The sequence below is a fragment of the Ictalurus furcatus genome, chromosome 28, assembly GCF_023375685.1.
Source record: "Ictalurus furcatus strain D&B chromosome 28, Billie_1.0, whole genome shotgun sequence".
Classification (NCBI taxonomy): Eukaryota; Metazoa; Chordata; class Actinopteri; order Siluriformes; family Ictaluridae; genus Ictalurus; species Ictalurus furcatus.
The window spans coordinates 5374057-5400678 of NC_071282.1; the positions used below are offsets into that span (position 1 = coordinate 5374057).

The following is a 26622-nucleotide window of genomic DNA, read 5'->3' on the forward strand; positions in this document are numbered from 1 at the left end:
TCAACGGCATGAGAAACAAAAGAAATAGAAAATCAGACGGACGTGAAAAGGAGCAACATTCCAAGAGAATCGGAAGTTCACCCCAAGTTCTTCATATCAGCTTCTACTGAGAAAATACGGCCAGGTAATAGATTCTTGTCGTGTTTTGATTAACTTTATACCACTGTATACGTTTACACAGATTAAAAGAAGCTGGGAGCGTTCCTGCCAGGCTCTTTAGCATGAGAAAACAGTGAACAAAAAGAGCCCGTTTAATGTTACCTAAACCAGACTCTGAATGGGAGGACTCTCCCTAACTGGGAATGTTATAAGAGACTCCTTATCCCTATAAAGGAATTTCAGTCCTGCCCAACATAAACATGGGAACCCAAATCTTGAATCTGCGTTCTTAGTCCCGGCAGCCATCACAGCCATCAGGATGAGGCAATTATCAAGTCACAGAATCTGTCAGGCGAATTGAAAAATGGCTCGGCTAATATCGGACATCAGTTTTCTACTGATGAGTCACTTACTGCTGTCGTAATTGCAGCAACATTTGGATTTAATGGTAATTATAGCTTTAGGATTACAAACTCTCTCTTTCTCTCTCTCTCTCTCTAGAATGGCTTAGATTGCTATATCATCTAAAGCCGAACACTGACATCTCTTTGGCTTTACCATGGTGTTATGATATTCCTAATCACAATACCATCCAATTTTTACCGTCCGTTGACATATCACTTGTATTAAAGCAGGGGTTGTCAACTGATGGGACCGTTGAATGGAATTCGACAGATTTTCCTTTTTATTTTCTTTTTCCTTTATTTCTTTTAGCAGAAGTCCGTGCCTGTAATGAAACGTGGCAGTATGAATCGCCACTACGAAACTAACCTGAACCAGTTCACATTGTCAGTGTACTGTATGTATAGCCATGACCTAATCACTAATGATTAAGCATTAAGTAACCGATAAGGCCACTCAATCATTTAATTGGTCCCATATCCAAACCTTTATAAGCAAGAAATTTTACGTATCTGGAACTACAAAAGAGGAAAACCTATGCTAGTTCAGCCCCCATAATAAAATGGGGCGGGAAATGTCAGTCAAATGATCTTTTTTCACACTTGCATGGTCAAACATTTTTTCTTACACGTGAAACTAGAGTGGGAAACTAGTACAAGTCCAATACTCGTTACTGGTATTGGGACCAGTACCAGCTTGGAACGCTATCAGATATGAAATATTGTCCGATCCAAACCTCCTGATACATTATATCTTGTTTGATGTAGTACAGATCTTGCATTGTACATTTATTTATTTATTTATGTTGCATGTGATGTTTTGTATAACTTGGGAACAGAAGTTTGGAGAAAGTCAGCCAGGTTACTAAAATGATTCCGGTGTCATGGATTCCCCTCTTCGCTTCACAATTTGTGTGCTCAAGTCTGTGTTGGTTGCTGTTTTGGTCCGCCTGTTATTTGACCCATGCTATGGACTTTGATGATGATTTGTGGAGAGCCCCAGATAAACGCTTGCGTCCTGCCTCAACTCGCTGCACATTAGAAGAAGAAGAAGCCTTTATTTGGCACATATACATTACAGCACAGAGAAATTCTTCTCTTCACATATCCCATCTTGTTAGGAAGTCGGGGTCAGAGCACAGGGTCAGCCAATGATACGGCACCCCTGGAGCACATAGAGTTAAAGGACTTGCTCAAGGGCCCAGCAATGGCAGCTTGCTGGTGCTGGCACTTGAACCCTAACCTCCTGGTCACTAATCCATAGTCTTAACTGTTGAGCCGCCACCACCACCACATTACAGCTGGTGTTGGATCAGTATCAGGTACTATACTCAATGCTCTGATATTTGGACCGTATTGGAAATGGGAGAAGTGGCATTGGTCATTTTCTGCATAGAACTATTAAAAGTTTTTTCAGACAACCCATTATGCGCAGGACAAACTGCTCTAGTACTTCTATCCATGAGAAAATTTATATATACAGTACATAGCAAAATTACGGGGGTGGATGGATAAACACTGTGTTTTATTCATATAATAGCACTTTATCACCAAACCACAGAACAAAAAAATTAAATTAAAACAACCACCTTTAAGAGGATCTTGTTTAGTGACTGTGTTTTAAAGAAAAGAAATGTACTCTGTTCATTAACACTGATTTGGCAGAGAAAACACAGCAGGATGAAAGTCCAGGATGAAAAAAAAAAGTGTGTGTGTGTGTATATATATATATATATGTACTGGCTCACTGCCACTTGTGCAGTGTTAATCCAGTTTTATTAAGCCCTCTTTTGGCACTAATGTTCTAACAGTGATTGGAAAGAGAGCGAGACAGAGAGCAGACGTGACAGGTATGGGCACTTACGGTGATTAGTATTTCTGCTGCCCTGAATAGAAGATGAGAGAGAGGTAGGAGCTTCAGAGGCAACGCAGGTTATAATGAGTGATGCTGCGTTAACTGATTACTTTTCCTCTGAACATTTTAATCACATCGACTGCAAAAGGGCTATTTCTTGGTTCTCTTTGTCTATCATTTGTCAAGTACATCATTGTCCAATGATACACTGTAATTACATAGTCCTGCTGTCCTGCAGTGTGTGTGTGTGTGTGTGTGTGTGTGTGTGTCCAGTTCAATACATCTGCGCTTCAATATTTCATAAGAAATGAGAGGCTGGCCAGTAGCTCCCAATCATCACTGCCCTTCTGTTCAGTGCAGCTAAACACACACACACACACACACACACGGATAGCATGTTCCGTTATATGAGAAAATACTTTACCATGGTAACAAGACAGATTCGACCCTGACTTTTTTCATCAGCCTGTAATTCTTGTTAATAAACATCTTTTCTCCATATATTGCACTGCACACTAACAACCATTAAAAAAACCCCTCACAGATGGGAAGACTGCTTTTCGTTACACGTATCTTAATCTGATGATTAACCATTTGAACCACAATCACACTAGCATGATAAGCTAAACTGAAATATCTCTTTTAGCAATATCTCTATTAAAATGAAATTATGCTGTAACTGTATACATGTAAAGTAACTATCGATGCATGGTGTCCTTTAATATAGACTCCAACATGGTGATTTTACAATATGGTAGCCTACATTCTAAATTGTTTCCTCCGATTCCCAGGGTGTATTTCGGCCACGCACCTTACTGAAGATAAATTAATGTAATGGTTGGCGAATTGCTGTGGTATAAGAGGACTAAAACACTTCAGGACGTGCTGTTATAGAAAAACATTAACTCGAAATGAATGAATGTATGTTGAGATGTAAAACTCCCAAACCACAGAGCGGCCTACAAACATGGCCGCCGACTACAATTCCCAAACCACAGAGCAGCCTACAAACATGGCTGCCGACTACAACTCCTAAACCAGAGAGAGCGGCCTACAAACATGGCCGCCGACTATAACTCCTAAACCACAGAGCGGCCTACAAACATGGCCGCCGACTACAACTCCCAAACCACAGAGCGGCCTACAAACATGGCCACTGACTACAACTCCCAAACCACAGAGCGGCCTACAAACATGGCCGCCGACTACAACTCCTAAACCAGAGAGAGCGGCCTACAAACATGGCCGCCGACTACAACTCCCAAACCACATAGCGGCCTACAAACATGGCCGCCGACTAAAACTCCCAAACCACAGAGCGGCCTACAAACATGGCCGCCGACTACAACTCCTAAACCAGAGAGAGAGGCCTACAAACATGGCCGCCGACTACAACTCCCAAACCACATAGCGGCCTACAAACATGGCCGCAGACTAAAACCAAACCACAGAGCGGCCTACAAACATGGCCGCCGACTACAACTCCCAAACCACAAAGCGGCCTACAAACATGGCCTCCGAATACAACTCCCAAACCACAGAGCGGCGTACAAACATGGCTGCCGACTTCAACTTCCAGGCCACAGACTGCCCAATGCTCAGCCATCACACCCTCTCTCACATTCACATTCACCCTTGTTCTGATTGCACAACAGCTGGACTCAATTACACAATCACAGCCACATGGCTTAAGGACTCTCAATTCACCTGCACATTGCGAAGCATACGCTCAGTGTCCCGAACCTGTCGATACCAAGACTTTTGATTCTCCGCTACAGTGTTTATGGTCACAACTAAATTTCTGGTTCCTGGTTCCCAGTATGCACAAGTATTGTTGTTTGTACATCGCCTTACTTCATTGAACTTTGTTAGCCTGTATTTTGAAAATGTATTAAACCGTCAGCAGCCTCCGCCGCCTGACACAGAGGCCATAATAAACCAAAAACTCTCATATTTGGTCATTAAAAATCCACAAGCAAAAACACGGCAGCAAAATATTAAATAGATCCCACTGAGCGAGAGAGATGTTACATTAGAGATAATAAGAAATTAATTAAACGTAACCGTTTCACATCATCGCAGTGTTTTGTTTTTTTTCTTAACCATCATCAATCTTGTAAAAAATAAATTCATTTCTGCCCTATGAACATGATTATCATAGTTTGTCCCGGGTCTGCCGACGTTCAAACTTTTCTGCAAAGTGAAAGATTATACAGTAGGTGCACTATGTTATTGTTCTTGTTAATAGGCATTCATTAGTGTTTCTTTTGCTTGGCACTACTCAGATAGGATCCGTTCCAACCTTTCATAGCCTACACACAAATAATTATGTTTCTTCGCTTGATTTATCTTAGAAGTATTTCTTTTTTATTTATTTATTTATCTTACATCTGCAGAGCCCAACATGTTCACATGCCATTGTGAATTATGAAATAGGAAGTCATGTGACAAGTTCAATCACTCACATTATCTGCAGCCCTGGGAGTGAATTGCTTTTTTTACACTCGCTGCAGTCCAATTCAATTAAATCGAACCTCAGACCACAGTTTTCTGCTGCACCAGATATCACTAACCTCCGGACCATACCCAGTTTTTAACACTCAACCAAAGAGACTGGGGTTGGGAATTATAGTGCAAGTGTCCAAAAACACTCAAAAAACCCACCCTTAGAAAGAGGCATACATTTTAAATGTCTATTCGTCAGCTGGGATTTGGAGTTACCTTTGGCCACACCCACTAAACGAACTGTCAACCAATATGGACTTAGCGCTCAGTATTAGATATTACTAGGTACTACAATACAATATAATATCATGTGATCACTAATAGAATCAGTAATGTTATTAGAAATATGATTCGCTTCTGTTACATGCACTCCGTTTCATATATTTTACACCCTGATTTCAACCCAGAATATTTTGCGTTTGAGTGAGCATTCGGCACCATTTGACCATGAGATTCATAGTGAAAAATGAAAATGCACCAGCGCTGATATTGTTGTTGATTGCATCGGCTGGTCTCTCCGCTGGAGTCGATTGTTCTGGCTCGACATTGACCTCGCTCTGAACTGAGGTTATCTGCTGTCGCTTTGAGAGGTATACATTGATATTGCGGTTGATTTGTGGTGCAGCTTCCATCTCCATCTCCCTTTCTCTCTCTCTCTCTCTCTCTTTCTGTGTCTCACATGTGCACACGAACACTCGTTCAAAGCTATATACGTCTGTGGGATAGCATATAAGAGGTGGAATAGAATGTAAAATTGACAGTATGATAAACAAACAACCCAATAGCCCAGTTTTTCCTGTATATCTATAGTGTATTTATTATTTATATAATATCTAAGAATAGTGTTCTTTGTTAGTTTAGTAAAACAATAGAAAAACAAAAAAAATGTGGTTCCTCTGCTCTTTACATCTTTTCAAAATCCTGTATTTAAAATACCCTCTATCTTGGAATATCCATCCATCCATCCATCCATTTTCTGTACCGCTTATCCTAAACAGGGTCGAGGCAGAGCCTGGAGCCTATCCCAGGGAACTCCAGGCATGAGGTGGGGGACACCCCTACCATCATAGGGCACAATCACACACACACACACAAACACACAATCACACACCCTTTCACACACTACGGACAATTTGGAAATTTATAAATCAGCCAACAGTGAATGTCTTTGGACTAGGGAGGAAACAAGAGTACCCAGAGGAAACCCACGAAGCACGGGAGAACACGCAGTCTCTACACACACTGGGCGGAGGCAGGATTCAAACCACTAAGCCACTGTGTCCCTGATCTATATATATATACACACAGACACACACACACAATGATCAGCCATAACATTAAAACCAACATTAAAACTTTGATTATCTAATTACAGTGCCACCTGTCAAGGGGTGGGGTATATTAGGCACCAAGTGAACAGTCAGTTCTCAAAGTTGATGTGTTGGAAGCAGGAAAAATGGGCAAGTGTAAGGATCTGAGCAACTTTGACAAGGGCCAAATTATGATGGCTAGACGACTGGGTCTTAGCATCGTCAAAATGGCAAGTCTTGTGGGGTGTTCCTGGTATGCAGTGGTTAGAACCTACCAGAAGTGGTTAATGATATGATGTGTAACTCTTTTAATCACTGTAATACTCAAATTTGACTAATTTACTAATTTCACAAGATGGTTTTGAGTTTTTCATTTTCCCACTGTTTACTCATTAAATAGTTCGGGGTTTGTTTTTTTTTTTGCAGATGTTGAATCAGAGTTGGAATCAGAGGCAGATGCGAGTGCAGCTGGTTTATCAAAGAAAACACAAATGAAACATACGAAATCAAAGCAAGAATCGTAAGCAAGAGCTAGGACATCACGGCATAAAACACAACAAATACTAAACAAGCCAACACGACAAAATAGTCTTACTAATTAAGCGAACGGCAAACAGGTGTGAGTCATTACAAGCCATGTGATAGCCATGTGATTTGAGAGACTGTTGAGAAATGGAGTCCTTGTTGGCCGTTTTGCATCCAAAACAGTTGTCATGAAGATATTGTGATATGATTTTCTGTGCCATATTACCCAGCCTTACATCACATCCCTGCTTCACTTCACATCCAGTATCACTACTCATCACACCTAAGCCACTCCTGCCACGGGCAGATAAACAATTAGCATCCGTTCATAACCCCTTTGTAAAGTGCTTGTGGTGTCAGAAGCTAATTTTCTGCTAAATTAGCCTCAGCTAGGAGAAACACACACATACAAACACATCGAGCTGACTGGTGGTACTAGTGGTGGTGTGCTATTGCATTTATCTCTCAGTCTTGTGTCCCTGTCTAATCTCTAATGATAATGACCGTGTTCAGCAATAATATCGAAGCAGTATGAAACATTATCGTTCATGATTTATGAACCGGGTTGGAAATAAACCCAAAAAAAAAAAAAAAAGCGAGCATCTTCTAGTCGTCAGCGGCTTTATTGGCCTCGTGAGCTTGAGGAAAGCTGAAAATGTCGGAATAATTAAAGAGGTCGATTGATTTTGGTGCAGTTTGTTGAGTCTCTGAAGACGGTGTGATTTAGTATCACGCTGTTACGTAGGCTGCAGCAGATCAGCTTCACTCCAGCCAACAGATTGCGTTTAATGTAGGGTCCAAGAGCTGATCTGTTCCTGATCCTTCATCTGTTATGGTTATTCCTTTGTACCACAGCAATTTTCAAGCGAACGTTTTTTTTTATTTATAAAAGAATGACATGTCTATGTACTTGTTTGTTTAGAGTTCCATTTCATGTTGTGGAGCATCCACGAAACAAATTAATAAGTTAATAAGACAAAACAAATGCAACCTGTCATGTTACCGATTAACCGAAAAGCCCTCTGTCCTCGGCAAGGCTATGTAAGATTTTCCTGTGTCACAAAACGTAAAGATGTTGCTTTACCTTTGACTGGGAAGTTTCATGTCGCTTTGGTCAGAGCGAGACGGCGGTGTAGCTTCTCTTAATTAACTACAAAAAAATACAGCAAGGTTTTTTTAAACTCCTACTTCTAGAAAAGCAAGAACACAGAACGCATGTCAGGTGTGTTTTGCTATTTAAAAAAAAAAATGTTTTTAATCAATTTATGAAGCCACTGTAAACTTTATTGTTGCATATTGTATCGCAATTGGACAATGATATCGTATTTTGTGAAGGTAATTCGCTTGTTTTATTGCAAATAAAAAAACCCCTGACATTAAGTTGCTGTATAATCCAAACACATAATAACTGAAATCGGCTTCTGAGACGAGTAAACATTCGATTTCAACAAATTTACCGTCAACTACAGACTCGGAAACTCGGAATTCAAAGAAAATCCAGAGTTACCCGCTCGTAATTACGACTTTGTGGTGGCGTTCGTGTGCGGTCGACTCGTAAATACGATCTTTCCGACATGGCTCGAACGCACCATTAGCGCTCCCTCCAAAAATGCTAAATATCCTTCACCATATTGACAAATACGAACTTCTTCTGACCAATCAGATGCAAGAATTCCACAGCACCGTGTATAACCATTGCAATCAGCTGGTAGTTCATTTTCGACAACACATTATTATTATTATTATTATTATTTAAAAGTTGTTAGCTGTACCAGAAACCACTATATGAACTTAACAAAATGACACTTCACAAGCACGATGTTTATTAATAATATTAATAAAAATGAAAAACGTTAAGTTGATAATGTATAACCGTCACGTTTTGCTTTGTGTAGTACGCTTAATTCTTACTACATCTTTTATATTATTCCTTATAATATAGCTACTATATTGCGTGTTAAGTTATATTTTTCCATGCTGTGCAAATGTCTTAGCACTCTATTTTTTACGTATTTTTAAAAAAAAATGGTTTTCTGGCACAAGTGTGTCAACAGAAAAAATCAATTAAAACTTTCTGGATATAAAAAAAAAATAAATAAAAATACAAGTTAGAGAATTTCATCCAAACAACCTAGTAATAGTAAAAGCACGTGACCACTTATCAGATGGAAACACGTGAGAGGAAGCACACAATTTAAAATGGCAGATATGAATTCGGTTCATGTTTACTGTTTTGTATTATGAATTTTATTATATTAAACAATGTTTGTATTTATTTTTTGGAAAGCTTTACAGAAGTTTACATACATTATAATGAGATCTAATATTATTGGACATTAACATTAAATGATATCATATGTATAGATTCTTATTATAATTTTTCAGTCTGAAAGAATAACATTCTACGTATCAGTTTGTATTACGTTCCACAACTACTAAAAACGGGAAATTTGCGGCAGCGGAAACTCGGGCGTTTCGATCTTACTCTACGTCGTGATGTTATGATCATTTCCCTCGTCGTCACAGCTAACTGCAACGTACTGCGGCGCGATATAATATCCCATCTATTTTGTGATCTCGCGTGCCGTGATATATATGCGTGTGTATTCTATGTAAAGAAGCGCTGAAGCGTCTGTGAAGCAGGAGAGATCCGAAAATGGTGTCAAGATTGCAAGCCATTTCTCCTAATATATGAGTCCCATTTGGAAGGGAATGGCTCCTTACAGTAGGAAATATGTTGAACCGGGCACGTCTGCTGGGTCTATCTTCCCATATTACTTTGCGTAATGTTTTTGGAATGGGCGCACGCCGTTATTGTCGAGCACTTCATTTCATTCTTCAATGGCGCCGTCAACCGTTGGAGTGTAATTATTAGAAACATTACAGCTGTTGTTTCAGATACAGATGTGCATGTCTTTGTCTTTGACACTTCCTTTGTTACGAGGCCTCGCTTCAGAGTACCCCGCCCGCCCCCCCCACCTCAACACACACACACACACACACACACAACGTAATGTTTATCATTATTGCTTTCATCATTACCACCAAACCACAGGGGCTGTGAAGCAGGTGTTAGTTGTGGGGTTAGTTGTGTTTCTCTCATTAGACACTCTTAATCACCTCAGGGCCCTGCTTTACACTCGGCGTGTGTGTGTGTGTGTTCATTTCTTATCAGATTTTACTTTTTGTATGCCACTGTGTGTGTGTGTTGTAAGTTTTATATGGTCGTATATGTGTGTTTCACTGTATTACATACATTAAGCTATGATTTATGTTCCCTGACTGACAAACATGTGATTATCTGGGCAAGGCACAGGAAGAACAGTATCAAAAACCTGGGAATAATGAAGAAGCTTAGGGATCACGTTGCCGGATAAGGAAGAACACTATCAGCTCAAGCGACCACATTCTAACAGCACGTCATCTCTCTCTCTCTCTCTCTCTCTCTCTCTCTCTCTCTTCCTGCTGCCTAAACATCAAACTCCTCTCTGTTTTCATGGTTGTACTAATTTTGGGTTTGTTTGTCTGCCTGCACGAGGATGCCTAATTTAGTGGTAGGTGGTACGCCGGTAGAAATGTTCACACACCCCTTCTGCTAAAAAGACAGATGTTCAGCCACCATGCGCTTAAACCCAGCAGTCTTGGTTGACAAAAAGTAAAATAGAGACAGAAAGTTGGCTCGGAAAGAATATCGTGTCCTCAGTGGTGTAGAATCAGTGATTTTATAAGGCCCTGTTAATAGTATACTAACAACATGAACTTTATTGTTCACTATAATTTTAATTTATTTTTTTGTTTTGTTTTTTTGTGGTGAACGTTTTCTATGGATAGTTTGTGTGCAGTTTACACGGTTTACTGAAATAAAGTCTAAAAAGTTGTGATTAATACAAAGAGCGCTCTTTCAGTAGTCATTCTTAGGTTGAATTTGCACAATGTATATAATTAACTCTTTTTACCAGCTGAAATTCCAAAAAATGGGATTTCCACCTGTTTTGGGGAGCCTGTGTTCAGCACGGAATTAATTTGTGATGTCACACTCCACAGTAATTGTGGTTAATGGCTCATATGATAGTAGACTAAGTTTTTTTTAAATTTTTTTTTTACCTAGCCTAGTATGTTTAAATGTTATCATTTTTATAGTTTACCCTCCAGTGGACTCACACCCCTCCACTTTCCCATCTCCCTGCACAGCGGGAGCTAAACACAGAGCCACGATACTCTACACGCAGAAACCCAACAGTGTCCTGACTAATCATATAACAGCTAAAATAAATCATTTGTTTATAGTGAATGAAAATGTCTGATAAGCTGATTTCCATTCCAAACACGATGCGGCTCGCTGTTATAGGAAATTAATCAATAATCAGGGTTATATATATATATATATATATATATATACATATTCATTTTCAATGAGAGCTGGTGACTTCCAGAAACATGAACGACAGCGAGTGTTGGTGACTAGATGTGGGCGTGTCCAGTGACACAAGAAAGTTGAGAAAAGTTCAACTTTATGCAAATTTGGAGCGACTTTGTGCAGCAACTACCAATGGGAGTGAAGACAGTCGGGCGCACGTGATCCACAATCCGCCATGCTGCCTGCGAGGCTGAATTGTTTCGTGGACCCAGACAGTCCGGCGCTTGCGCTTTCACCACAGATAGATAGTCGCAATGGCAAAGACCACACGCTGCTTCTCATTCGTTTTGTAGGATATGATGCATATATACACTGGTGAATTTTATATACAAACACTGTCCCTCCAGAATGTTTCATTTTAGTTGTCAAAAGTGGAATGCTAGTTCTGCACCCAGTAGTAGGAACGCCTACTGGCGACTTCGTAGTACAGCGCCGTAGCTTTACTGTTGATGTCAGGTATCTCATTTTGATGAAATTGCTGACCCTCAGAAGGCAGTTTGATTGGACTACGTAGAAACCAGAATAGGATGCTATCTCATGTCACCTGTCTCATGATGTCTATAGTCAAACGAATAAAATTGCACTCGATTAATAATGATAGGACTGTGACTTTCCAGTAACATTATAATTATACTACACACTAAGGGAGCTATGCACAGAAGAATAAAGTCATAGGTCAAGCCAAGACATAGACATGTGACGAAATATGTATCTGGGAGTTGAAATATTGTGCTTGTCGGAACAGCGTGCAGCATAAAAGACAGTACAGTGTCGAGGTAAAGTGATGCAAGTCAAGAGTCATGTACAGCACTACCTTGCAAAGTACAGTAATTACAGAGAACAGCCTCAATAAATACACACTACTGTACAAACAGCAGTACGTATAAGCATGCAGACTGCCCGTGTGCAAATTACATGCTTAAATTATAAGCATCATCGTAAAAACATGAAGCACATATAAAGTATATAGATATAAGGATGACATCAGGAAGAACATTTATGAGGGGTAAAGGAGGTCAGCCCAGAAAGATATATGCAATAAAAGTGCTAGTGCGGATAATGTGGGTATTTTTTCCAGACAGCAGGGGGGCCGAGCCTGTGTGCCGGTGACTGGGTTCATCCACAATGCTAGAGGCCTTCTGGATGCAGCATTTGTGTTAAATGGAAGCGGGGAAAAAAAACAAGCCCCCAATAAAGTTCTCAGCCATTTTCAATTTCTACTCCAAGGCCAGCTGCATCTCCCATACCAGACAATGATCCAGCTGGTCAGGACTCGCTCTATAGTACCACTGGAACACTAATAATAATAATAATAATGATAATAATAATGTAATGTAGCCATACTGCAAGGTAATGATGCAAAAATAATGCAGTGCACCACACTTAGGGTTTGTATTGTGTTGTGCTTGCAGACGAGCGCTGTGCTGTGCTCCGGAGGTTGCGCGCTCTTGGCTGTCAGCTCGCTGCTGGCCATCATCACCATCTTCTTGCCCGGTGGAAACTGCGAGAGGAAGATCTGCACACTGGCTGGATACATGCAGATGGCTGCAGGTTAGTACACAGACACCTCCTCTTTACTCCGCTAGCTGTATACAACAGGGATATATCGGAACTTTTTTATAGCTAACAGAGACTAATTAGCATTATGCAAATCAGATAGTTTTGGAGGGTTATTTGTAGCATTATGACCTGATAAGGACTGGACAGATTTTTTATTAGTCGTGGGCAACAACTGCTTTGTGAATGCAAATTTATACTTCATAGCGTAACAGTCTTTTAGCAATCTGTGCTCCGTGCAACACGCACATGGTGCTGTCAGCTCTTTTCAGGGGAAAGTAGGTAATGCATGCGCAAAAAGTCGCTAGAAGTTGCCAGATGTTGTCATAGACTAATATGAATATTCATTGAATCAGCATGATCATTTGCATATCAAAAAAGTGTTGCGTGAAGAAGGATTTCCTGAAGACGAAATAATGGATTATAACTTACAAACTATCCTTTGATGTATTTACATGATACTGAAATTTCTATAAAGAATGCAGACAAAGTGAAATAGTAGTAGTAAGGAGTTGGACATGAGTGAAATGGCCATGGATGGAATAACTCGCTATAACAAACTATAAAAACGGACAGGGAGGAGGCGGGAACCGGCTGAACATCAGCGTAAAAAGTTTAATCATGAACCAAACTCAAACTTAACCGAAAACACATAAATGAAACACAAAGCGCATGTGTGTCTCTCTCGCTCTCTCCCCCTCTGGCATTTCCACCCACTCCTTTATCTCTCTCTCCCACTGATCTCTCCCACACTCCTCCGCGGCCAGATTCGGGTTTCCGGCCTGACGTACAACCCCCCCCCACCCTTTTGGGAGGGTCCGTCCTTTGGCCAGCCGGCGCCGCGTCCTGGGAGCGAGGATGAGGAGAGGCGAGGAGAGGAAGAGGGGAGAAAGAAGGCGTGAGCAGGAGAGACAGCAAGAGAGAGAGAGAGAGGAGAGAGAGAAAAAATACTGGTTCTCCAGTCCCCAGACACGCTGTCATCTGGTCCTCAGCCAGCTGGGAAGTGATCCTCCACGATATTGGGCGATGGCACTGGACTCCCTCCTCCTCGTCATGCTCACTTTTTTATTACTTGTACATTTTGTCAAGAAGAGACTTTAAAACCATGAACAAAGTACTGCACTGGTGGGACAAACAATGGTGATCAGTGATTGGTTGTAGAGAACAATGGTACTCAGTGTTTGGTCCTTGGAAACAATGGTGATCAGTGGTTGATTGTAGGAAAACAATGATGATCAGTGATTGGTCATTGGGAAGCAATGATGATCAGTAATTGGTCATTGGGAAACAATGATGATCAATAATTGGTCATTGGGAAGCAATGACCAGTGGTTGGTTGTAGGGAAACAATGGTGATCAGTGATTGGTCACTGGAAGCAATGGTGTTCAGTGATTGGTCTTTGAGAACAAGGTTTATTAGAGATTGGATGTTGGGATCAGTAATTACTGGTTGGGAACAATGGTGATCAACGATTGGTCTTTGGGAGCAATATTAATTAGTGATTGGTTATTGGGAACGTAGGCCTTTTTTGAACTGAGATTGCAGTTGAGTCAGGTCACTGGTGGTGAGTCGACTGAACCCGCTGTCTCAACTCATATAACCAGCAGCTATGATGTGAGCCGAAGAGCCATATCGAGTGCAGAACCTTCTCTAACATCTGCTCAAGAAGTTACTCGACTTATTGAAATAAAATGTTTGCAATAAAGTCATTGAAGAGGTCTGTCATCTAGTCACTAAGGTGCCAATACTGCACACACAAAACTGTAGACACAATAGTGGTTTGTGACATTTGTGACATTTAGCATTGATTTATAAAGTTGAAAAATTATTCATTGATTTAGAAACACTTAAAATATGCTGTAATATATGCCAAATTCAATCAGAGAAATGGTCTGGTATTGGACAGTAAGACACTTTTCAACATCACAAGTGGAAAAAACCAACACAGTCCCCCAATCCAGAATTCTAGCTTTTGCCACAGAGTTTGACACGTACTGGCTCCTTTCACAGGAAAAGATGTTTGATTTGCTTTTAAAGATGTTATGTCATGATTTTTTTTTTTTTTGCACTTTTTAGTTCCCACTTGGTCAAGAAAGTTTAAGTGAACAGGAGTGTCTGAGACTGAGACAAGAAATAACATACCACTGAAATATGGGTAGATTGGTTGTTTTTGCTTTTATTTCACACACTCTGAGGCTGATACTACCTCCAGCCAGCATTCTCTGATTGAATCACAATGTTCCCCTTTCAGTTGTCCAACACAGGGTTGTAATATGATTAGACATGATGTTCTGAACTGAAGCCCTGATCTAGCTTGTTTTTCAGCACTCTGAAAACAACAAAGACTTTGGCAAATAAACGATGCCATTACCAATCCAAGCACAGCATCTTGCACAAATAAACAAGGGCTTGGGATGAGTATCCCAGCCATTTCACCACCAAAGCACTTTATTTAGTCTTTGTAAATATCATTCTGACATGCAGAACTCAGCACGGAGTTCAACTGAAAAGACGATACGCAGCACTCAACAAAGAGTGAAATTATTAAATAAAGGCTGAAATAGTGGCCGTTGATGACTGTTGCCAGGAGACGAACGTTTGTGACACATCGAGATGAAGCGGCAAGAGCTCAAATGGCTAATGTAAAAAAAGACAATTATGGACCCTTAGAATAGATCACAGGTTCACGGGTCAGAACGGGGCTTATTGAGGCGACAGCCTTCATTTAAGAGGCAGCTGGACTCAAACACCCACGCAATCATCTCTAAATTTTATAACCATGATAATAAAGGCCAGTCTTTAGCCCCTCTTGTTTATATGTGACTCATCTATACAGGACATTCTAATGGAAATTCAAGTGCAAAGGATTTAAAAGTGCCTGCACTGTATACTGTTTAGAGTTTCGATTTAAACGCCTGCTGTTCCGGCTATTCTCTGGCTGATAGCCATTACAGTGCCACTGTAGATCATGTTAACAACAGGGAGTAGGTACTCCCTCCTGATCTATTTCCTGGAGCTAATTAGAAAATAATGATATTGCTGTAAAACTATTATAATTAAAAAAAAAAAAAAAAAAAAGAAGGAAGGAAAAAAAAGTGCCCGCATCTGGCTGGGGGTATCGATGATAGAACAGCACTGTAGTTCATTGATATCCAGTGATTCAAGGGTAAAAGAGGCAATTGAAATCAATCTTAGCCTTGCATAGGCACCAAACAGAGGACCTTTCACTGACGGAAAACCATCCAAACTCATACAATACACTTCCAAATACGAGCAATCCTTAACGTTGTGTGTAAAAGGCTGAATTAAACCGAAATCCCTGTCAGCTTTACAAAAGTTTGCATTTTCGCCATACTCTCACGTACATGTTGATAAATTACCAAGTACATTCAGGGCACAGCTGATCTGCATTTAGCGACGCCCACAAAACTCCATAAAAGGCAAAGCTCACAGCGAGCTGAAAACATTCAAATGACGACCAAACTTCATGCCTCCTAGGTAAGGCATTGCGCTAAATCCTCCACTAATTCAGCTTAGCTACTGCATTGCATTGGCTACTCTAGACACACGCTAATTATTTTGCTCGAATTGAATACCTAGACTTATTTGTCTTAATGTATGGATTTCGGGGGTTTTTTTCGAGTCATAAAAATGACCCAGTTTCACAACAATTTCGTTAAATTCATGTGTAAAATCGCAGAAAATAAGCTTTTTAATCTTAACAAAGTAATCTGTCTATAAAATTGCAGTAACTCATGTTAATTATATGATTTGAAACCAATCAGTTGAAGTCCACATTACTGAGTCTCCTTATTTCCATATATATCCCCTGAGCTCTTGTAGGATACAAACTTTTCCCCTCTGGGCGAACTGGATTTTAATTTCTTGAGTACATGCTCCTATGAACAGTTTAGAAGTAAATGAATTCATATACAGTTTGATAAATAAGTCCATTGTTGCCTGGATAATGTCTTTTCACCATCGTTAGATAAAATTTGGAAATGTACGTCTCAGTGTGTCTTTTCTGCTGCGTTGATGCACTGAGCGAAAAGTGGGTGTTAAATAATTCAGCCTTTGTTTTGCTTACTCTAAAATATTTCCCACTATGCTTTTGGGTTCTGAGTAAAGCACAGCTTATTTCTTTTTCTTGTCTATTCTTTTTTTTTTTTGGTAGATGAAGGACAACTAAGGAGTTAGCTGGTGGATTGTTTCTATACTTTCTGTACTGTATTGATTGGCTAGTTTCTCCAGCTGCCTCACTGTATCCTTAGGGAGTCTCTCACATTTCATTCTGATACCCAGTCCAGTAACTCATATCATTGTTAAAAATCAATGACTTTTGGTCATTGAAGTAACGCGTATGCCATTGTTTTGGAAGCTGATGAAAAACTGATGCCATGTGGATAAGCGGCAAAATGTCCCGACAAAGGATGATTGAGAACCTTTCTAGATGATTCAGGCGAGACAATCCGACTCTCTAACTGATCCCCCCCACTGATTTCATCCTGCACACAACAATGAATGAGAGCAGTCTTTCTATAACACCTCACTGTCGGTTCCCTTCGTAGGTGTCACTTTTATCAATATTGGTGCTTTTTTGCATCCAAAATGACAAGCGCAAGTATTTTACTTCTATTTTTTTTTCCCCCAGCATGACTGCAGTGCAGATCATTTGAAACTACAATAAAGGTGGGGGGGGACTAGGAATGTAATTGGTAAATGGAAGCTTTTCGGTTATTCACAACAAATGTTCAATCTTCAAACTGTCCTGTTGTGACAGTTTTGACCATGTACGGCTTGTCCACATGAGTTTTCATTTAAAAAACAATAACAAGAAAACAACAACAACTAAAAGTAATTTAGTCCCGTTAATTAGCTGCATTGATAATGATGTCAGTTGAAGGTCCTCATAAGGATAGTAAGACAAACGTGTGTGTGTGAGTGTGTGTGAAAGAGAGTGGCTGGACTGCAAATGAGTTAGTAATGTGTCAAAAAAGCAAGGGGAACTGATTTCAACCGAAACTAAAATTGAATTCATCAGCCAGTGACCTTTCATATTTCTTTTTTTTCCCCCCAGTGAACCAATTTTGTCTGTTCCTTGTCCTGAAATTGTGTGAGGGTTGAATAATATTCATGGAAATTGGAAAAGAAATGAATAAGCCACATCTGGGGGGATACAGTTTGTCTCTTGAGTGATTCATTTCTTTCTTTCTTTTTGTGCCTATGCGCTTCTATAACCTGACAGTGATAACATGTCTCTTCTTGGATTTTATACTGCAGAGGGGGTGGGTTTTATGTGCAAGCAGCCTTCAGACACTTACTAGTGCCCTTCTGGCTTTCTAAGCTCCCTCGTGCAATTCTCAGAGAAAATGCACGAGAGAGAGAGAGAGAGAGAGAGAGATGGATAGAGAGAGAGTGGGATGGGGAGAGAGAGTGAGAGAGTGGGATGGGGAGAGCGAGAGAGAGAGAGAGTGGTGGGAAGTTCATGGGTTCATGGGTTCTCATATTCCAATGAATCTTTCAGCATGAGTTGGTAGGATTCACAACATGCTGAGATGTGTGCGCTCTCTCTCTCTCTCTCTCTTTCTTCTTCCACACTCTCTTTCTACATGTATATTTTATGTTGCTGCTTTTTTCCCCCCTCTCTGGATTCGGGCCAGTGGTGGCACGTGTTTCCATGGAACGTGAGTATGGCAGATTCGTTGGGCAAGGCCTGACACACACACACACACACACACACACACACATTTGTCTTACTATCCTTGTAAGGATCTTCCTTTGACGTAATTATTAATGTGGCTAATTTCTGCTATGCTGCTCCTAAATCTAAACCTTACCTTAAGCTTTAGTAACCAAAAGGAAACCAAACAAAAGCTGCAGTTTTGTTTAAAAGGACGTTTCCCCTCACCAGCCAAATGTCTTCACAAGGTCAAACCTGTCAGACATTCCTATCCTTGTGGGGACACTTGGTCTCCACCGTGATGTAAAAACATGCCCCCACAAACACAGTGTTCATTTCTTCAGACAAATTGCAGCCATAACTCTTAATAACCTAAGTTAGCAAGTAAACGTGTTGAAGCCTGAAATATATCGCACAATATATCAGAGCACAGACCTCTGAGACATGAAGGCAATAAGCTAAAACAAGTCACATTAAGGCTGTGCTTTTTCTATTAGACATATCATGTTGTGCAGTCAGTGAAAGCGGTGCATGCACAAAGCGCATACTATATTTCAGTTTTTGCAACATTTTGGATTTCAGAGAGCAGCAAATCCTCAACCATACTCGTTGACTTCTTTAATAAATGAGTGCTATCGATATCACAGAGAACAGCAGCCTTTCTCGAATCCCAGACCATGTAATGAAAAGCATCCCCTCCTTCTGCCCTTTGCAATCCCAATTAATTAAGCATATTAGTTTGAATTATTTGCGCTTTTGCACACGTCAGGTGTTATGCCATGTTGTGCGTTTGAGTATACTCTTATCAGAAGTGATTTTTAGCTTTTATCCTCCAATGATTTCCAATTTGCCCCAAGTAGGAGAAGCCACAAGAGCTAATTAGTACTGTGCTGTACAATTCTCTTCCATCTCGCACTTGCTCTGTTGTATCCCTCTCTACACGGGTTACCTTTTGTCTTTGAAATCATCTCCCAGAGAAATTTATGGATTCCGTTTGTTCTGGGGTTTTTTTTTTTTCTTTCCCTTTTTCCGCACTTCTTTCTCCTGCAGATTGTCTCATGACTGCCACGAAACAGCATGTACACTGATCCATATATCCATCCATCCATACTGCTTACCCTACACAGGGTCGCAAGGTCGCCTGAAGCCTATCCCAGGGAACTCGGGTCGCAACCCATCACAGGGCACAATCGCACACGCATTCACACACTACGGACGATTTGGAAATGCCAGTCAGCCTACAATGCATGTCAGTAGACTCGGGGAAGATACTGGAGTAACCGGGAGGAAGCCCTGAAGCACGGGGGCTTGAGGGAACCCATCGTCATCCGTGATTATAAATCATTTCTTTTCTATTACTGTATACTATAAAGTCAAGTAGTGCGAAGTGTGTTAAAAAGAACTTGATCAAGTTTGAACATGAAGTCTGTCGTGTAAGAACTTTTCAGTGATGGAGACTTGAGTGTAAACAGTTCTTAGCAAATGCAGGCTTTAGGCTATCGCCAGGAAAAACATCCACAGCCATCTTTAACCCTTTGTAGCAGTACACTGGTGTACCATTCCACCAGCAGAATGAAAATGTACTCGATTAGTCCAGTGATGTTTGTTTACTATAGTAAGTGATTAGTCAAGACCCTGTTGGGTTTCTGTGTGTAGAGTACCGTGAGTCTGTAAAGCTTTTTTGATAGTAAAACACCGTATAAAACCGCCTCGAGAAAATTATACTTATGAAAAACTGCAAATTTGTAAATCCCTCAGTGTCTAATTTCATATGAGCCATTAACCACTGCTGTGGAGTGGTTAATGGCTCGTATAAATTCAGTGCTGAACATGGGCACCCCCAAAACAGGTGGCAATTCCATTTTTTGGCCTCTGGTAAAAAGAGTTTTAAGGTGTGGTACCATCCACAGTAAACCTATCGTGATCATTAGGCTATCCATGCGGGGCCATCTTCAGCAGCCATATCATTGGCCGTTTTATGAGTTTAGGAGTCTACCCAGTGGTGGAAAGAGTACAGAGACTTGAGGAAAAGTACTGCTATTGTAGTGATAATTCACTTGAACAGTGGATCAAGAGTAAATAAGTCATTTGGTGAAAAACTACACGTGTCCAACATACTACACAACTAATCCAAAATGAGACAGCAGGATATCAGAGGAATGCGTTTTGGAACAGTTATGCTAACTAACCGTGAGTGAACGCCACTTCGATTGTCAAGAGTATGTAGATAGATACTGTTGGGGTTTCAGTTTTTTGGTAGATTCATTAGCTAGCTCATGTTTATTCATGCATGTTTCCAGCTACATAGTTCGCTATCTAGCAAAGACACCGCTTACACATTATCCTGTAGCACCACTCGGATATATTTAACACAACAAGCACTACTGAACATTGAAGTGGCATATTACGTTTAATTCAGGGTTTCATACATCATAAATTAAACATCAAAAGATCTGGCTAGTTAGTCTAGCTTACTCAGCTAGCCAATGGTTTACCTGTATACATTTCTATAGATTGGATGTTGAGCTGAGAAATGCTGATATCACCACAGGATAATTCGTAGATCATTATCAGACTGTACTTTAACAAGAGTGCATGTAGTTCATTACTTTCCAACCCTGTGTCTACCTTATAAATCAACAAACTGCACCTGTATGGTACATGAATAGTGGGGGAAAAAAAGCTAATTCAGCCGTTTTCAACTTCCATTCTTGACAAACTGTTTAGAGAATTGTTAGCTAACGTTTTCCAGCACGTCATAAAAACACAAGTCTTGTTACTGTTACTGGATGTGAAGTACGAGGTCAAAAGATTTCATATGATTACGTTTTTCACTTTTTTCCCTAGATAGCATCCAGCTTACACCTTTGCTAGCTAGTGACGTGGTGCTAGTTAGCTGACAAAACATGGAGGGGAAAATAACAGCAGGTTTACGCCATGTGCAGTAACAATTTACGTACCAAAGAGACAGTAAGATTGAATTCATGATTCATTAGTGTGATAGATAGCTAAAGTTAGCATTAGCTGCCATTCACTTGTAAACTGAAGTTTGATTAGCCCCACTAATCACATTCTCCCCTTTAAAAAATATATATTTTTGTATTTGTAGAATGCAAAATATTGTAATTTGGGTTCGTTTTTGGTTGCTTTCAAGGATAGTAAAGTATCATCATCTTCATTAAGTACTTTATTCTGGTTTAGCGTTATGTGAGAGCTAGACAAAAGGCAGGAATACACCCTGGATGGGATGTCAATCTATCACAGGGTGCACACACATTCACACACTCGTTCACAACAACCAGCTTGTTATTTATTCATTTATTTATTTATTTATTTATTCGGGGGAGGTGACCCTGGAGCCCATTTTGTATTATGCAAATACACGAAAGCACATTTTGGTTTTGTCCGTCACAGACCGTCAGAGGTGCTACTAGTCAGTGAAGCTGACAGTCGCCTGCTGTTTTCTCGCTCTCATCCACTCAGACGGTGATTGGCTGAGAAGCAGCCTGATTTGCATCCAAAGGTAAAGATGGGGAATAATATTTATCATGTTGGACCGGCTCGTCCCTGCTGTGCATCATGAAGTTCTGAAGCAATTGGAGAGATTCTCTTGTCTTCTCTTTTTTTTTTTTTTGCAGTCGAAACACAAGCGCACACACCTAACAAACACCCCCCCCCCCCCCCCGCACTTTTCTGACTTCCTACCTCGCATCTTCTCCAAACTACAGGATAATCATTTGTCATGCTGTTGCAAGCTCATTTCATCATATGCAGGGCACACAGTCATTCAGCTGAATGCACACAGACGACAAGGAGCTGTGCCTCCAGACGTATAGATTCGGTACACACACACACACACACACACACACACACACACACACACACACACACACACACAAACAAACACTCGAGCCATCTTGTAGATATACAGAGCAATGCTTACAGACATTAGCTTTAACCACATCTGTAGCAGCATTGTGGGATGGGATTCATCCACATTGTGTTTTCCTTTTTACCTACAGTGTACTGTATGTGTACAGGGAAAGTATACATATTGTGAGTATATGAAGTGTTTGTGGTTAGCACGTTTGACTCCGGGGTTGGGGGTTCGAATCCCGCCTCCACCCTGTGTTCATGTAGTTTGCATGTTCTCCCTTTACTTTATTCTGTTTTAGCATTATGTGAGAGCTTGGGGTTGGGGTTGGGGGTTCGAATCCAGCCTCCGCCCTGTGTTTTTGGAGTTTGCATGTTCTCCCCGTGCCTCGGGGGTTTCCTCCAGGGACTCTGGTTTCCTCCACAGTCCAAAGTCCTTCGTTGTTGGCTGATTGACATTTCCAAATTGTCCGTAGTGTGTGAGTGGGTGCGATTGTGCCCCGCAATGGATTGATACCCCGTCCAGGGTGTCTCCTGCATTGTGCTCCGAGACTCCGCCATAATACTGTGTAGGATAAGCGGTATGGAAAATGGATGGATTCCTGTTATGTATTTTTGTATTTCTGTATATGTGCTGGGGGGAAAACAGTGATGTCTAGCATTCATCATGTTGCAGAAACTACCACTATTGTTATTTGATGCTTTAAAAAAAAAAAGTATTTATTGTTATTGTCTTTACCATAGCCCTGTTGAATTCTCCATTCTGATTGGTCAGGACATGTCGAGTAATTCGCTATAACAGCAGCTAGCTAGCAGGCAAGATACGATCTTGTCGTTATGTTAAGTGCTCATCACATAGGAGAAAAACCTAACTGCAGCTTAATATTTATGTTCTAGTAATACTTTGGAGACCATAGTATAACTGACTGATCCGTCTTGATTAGTGTGCTGTCAGACAGATATTGTATATAGAGATAGCGTTAGCTATCATTCACCAGAACACGAACATCCGGCTTTACTTCTTGTCCCTGAGAAAATGCTGACAAATAAAAATAACTAAGAGAATTAATGACTGCTAAAATATATATATATAAGTTTCGGAGAAGATTAATGAAAAATTGCCAACAAGAAAAACATTTCAGGGAGATTTAATTTTAAAAAATGCAAACACATTTCAAAAATAATTCTCCTGAGAATTATTTAAAAGAAGAAATGTTTCTGAGGGAATGATAGAAATAAATGCTAAGAAACAACAAGGTGGGAATTGATCACTTACTGCTAACTGCCAATTAAGTACTTTATTGCTTCTTTAAATGAAGCAATAAAGTTAAGCTCTCTCTTTACTCACCTTCCATCCTTACAACCACAATCAGGCATTTTACTACTTTACTACTACACTTTAGGAACTTAAAGGGAACCCCGACTATGAAGACTTGTATGGTTTATTAGATTAACGCTGACATCCACTATATAAATTTGATATACAAAAACACCGTCGATGTGAGTTTAAAAAAAAATCCTTTCACTCGTACGTCGCCACTGCTGTTTACGTCGCGGTGCATTCTGGGTAGCGACGTCAAATGGTTGCAACGGTATTGATTCTCCAGCGATTCTATTCAGCTTTTTCTATTTGAACCTGAGCGTAAAATCGGCGAGGAGGCTAACATAGAAGACGTTGCTCAAAATGTACATCAAACTGAAGACGATCGGAGAGGTAAGGAGGCGAGAGTCTGGCAAAATCCATGGTGTCTGTGCAGCGACTACACGTCTATGCCAACCGAGAACGTTTGTTCAAGGTAAACATATGGATTAAACTATTGTTTTAAGATCAAGCCTATTCTAATATCAACAATTTTGGAGATTATCAGCCATCTCGCCGTCGTATACTTTAACCTGTTAAAATTCCGACTGGCTGCCTTCGCCATGTGATCAGCAAAGCAATGCTATGTACACAGCTTCCGTGTGTACACAGGTACTCAGGCGATATGATTTTGGAAAGCTAAGATTCTTCTGATTCGATTGATATAAACTGTTTGAAAATACAATGACAACAGCAGCTACAATCAACGTCTCTGTCAGACCCCCGATATACAAAACAAACACCTAGGAAACTGAGGCAACTCGCCTATGAAGCCTCATAGTAATCCACTGATCCATAACATCCCAACAAAAACAGTCTTTTTACACTGGCAAAGGTCCAAACAATCCAATTATGTAAAAAATATTTAGTCCAGCTTTCAAGAGACCAAACCCATGCATATACTCCAAATGGTTCCAGAACAGCTTTAATTTTACTTTGGATATACCTTGCCTAGGCGTTTTAGGCTAATTTTACAGAAGCTTTACGTTATGAGAATATACAGAAAAAACGCACTAACAAGATGCTTACGGGTTTGATTATATTTACAGATATCACCCGTATCACAGCACAATGGAGTGCATTACCCATGTAACGTAATGGCGGCCTCCATAGGTTAAAATATGTATTAACCATTAAGGATTTTTCAAATAATGAGAAAATATTTCATGTGTTTTGAACAACGTATTTTAGTAGGAGAGGGCAGTTATTGCGTGTTAAGACCTACAAGTCTTCATAATCGGGGTTCACTTTAAGATACGCAAATGAAAATGGCAAACAGGGGATGATGCTCCGTTTGCATTTTAACAGCACAAATACCTTACAGTACCTTGCATAAGTATTTCACTGCATAGTATACAATAAGTACTGAAATGCACTTAATTGGAATTGTATGTCACAAGTCTACACATGGTAACACAACATTGCAGTGGGTGGAAAAGTCAGTATAGTTTGCCCAATTATTTACAAAACAAATGACTGCAGTTTGTGATTGCATACGTATTCACCCTCATTATGGCGGATTAGTTCTGGTGAAACCACTTGCCATCAGAATTCATAAAATTAGTTGAATTGAGCTTGTTCCAGAACATGCCTAAACATGCCCAAGTTCTGGGATCAGGGTTTGGTTATAAAAATATCTTAAACTATGAAGAACCTGCTGAGCATCATTATATCAATTTGCGTCAAAATTTGGGGGAAATAAATAAATAAATAGATCATCAAATCCAGATTAAATCCATTTCAGTTCCAGCTTCAAACACGGGGGTGAATACTTATGTATGGCACTGTACAAACCCATTAGTGGCTTGGGTCTTGCATTTGACAGACACTTGACCTCTTTCTTCCTCTCGGTTGGTGCTCAGATTTTATTCTGAAAAATTCACAAATTAAAGTCAATCTTTAAATCTTCTTCATCATTTCACCTTGATCTCAAAGCAAAAGTGCAGCTTTTGTTTCTGACTCACTGGCTGAAAGAAACTCTGTGGGGATTTTACCTCAGCGTGCGTTTGTGTTGATTTGTGTGTGTGTGTATATGATTATGAATATTTCTGCATTTCCTATTCAGAACATGTGGTGTCAGGTGTTTGGGAAGGTCTGGCCCGTGTTTGATGTGTGTGCTTTTTGATCTCGGGCTGCTGTTTCGATGGTGATCAGGTGAAACTACGGAATTAATTAGTTCTCCAGTCAATTAAAACATTCTGTTCTACATGCTACACGAACGCCTCGGCTTATCTCGGTTTATGACCCCTTCTTTATTTAATGAATTCGTCTTGCTTCTTACCGTTGAGTGTCTTTTTAAGCACCTGTTTTTCACCCATAAAAAACCCCCCCAAAAGCACAACATTGATAATGTACCTAAAACTGGTACAGGAAGTGTATACCCAATACTAGTTGTTGGTCGGTTGTTGTAATTTGGGTCATCATTCATAAATAAATCATCACGAAGAGGTACGAGAAAAGATAGCATCATAACGTTACACATTTGGTGCCTATTTAGTCACTAGTTCATAGCTTGCCAGCTAATAGGCTTAATTAGTGGTTCATTAACACGCTCTTCTAAGCCTGCCAGAGAGCAGATGCCACCCCAGTTTTCATTCCACTTCTGCACAATTGCCTTTATATATCAAAGTCGTGTAGAAACAAGCGCAGAATTGAGCGTATGGTCCAAAAGTCTGGGACCACACTGCGGATCTGGAAATTGTGTGTATTTTTCTGTTAGAAATAAGCAAAACCTTTTAAATTTTTGAAAAAAAAAAAAAAATTTGTAAACAATGAATGTTCAGTGTCTTGAAATATTAATTTATATTTGCGTTTCTGCACTGTTTCAAAGTCACTATTTAAATGTAACCCTTTACTACATGGTGTTGCCATATGGCAACAATTAATTTATCTCAGATTTTTTGATAGGCAATAAAACAAAACTACTGTTTTCTTATGTAACTGGAAAAAGGGTGGCTTTAAGTTTGACAAAACAAAAAATAAGCCATGTCACATGACCAGGAAATGCTGTTTGCACTGTAATCACATGGCATGGTGAAT

The 26622-nt window shown here is 40.1% G+C and overlaps 1 protein-coding gene across 1 annotated transcript in view; it reads left to right on the forward strand.

Moving 5' to 3' along the window:
* LOC128603909 (LHFPL tetraspan subfamily member 7 protein) overlaps positions 1-26622 on the forward strand; it is a 133225-nt gene that overhangs the window by 26789 nt on the left and 79814 nt on the right. Inside the window, exon 2 of the mRNA XM_053618679.1 lies at positions 12525-12663. Within this exon, the coding sequence (XP_053474654.1) occupies positions 12525-12663 (139 nt within the window). The remainder of the gene's footprint in view (positions 1-12524; positions 12664-26622) is intronic.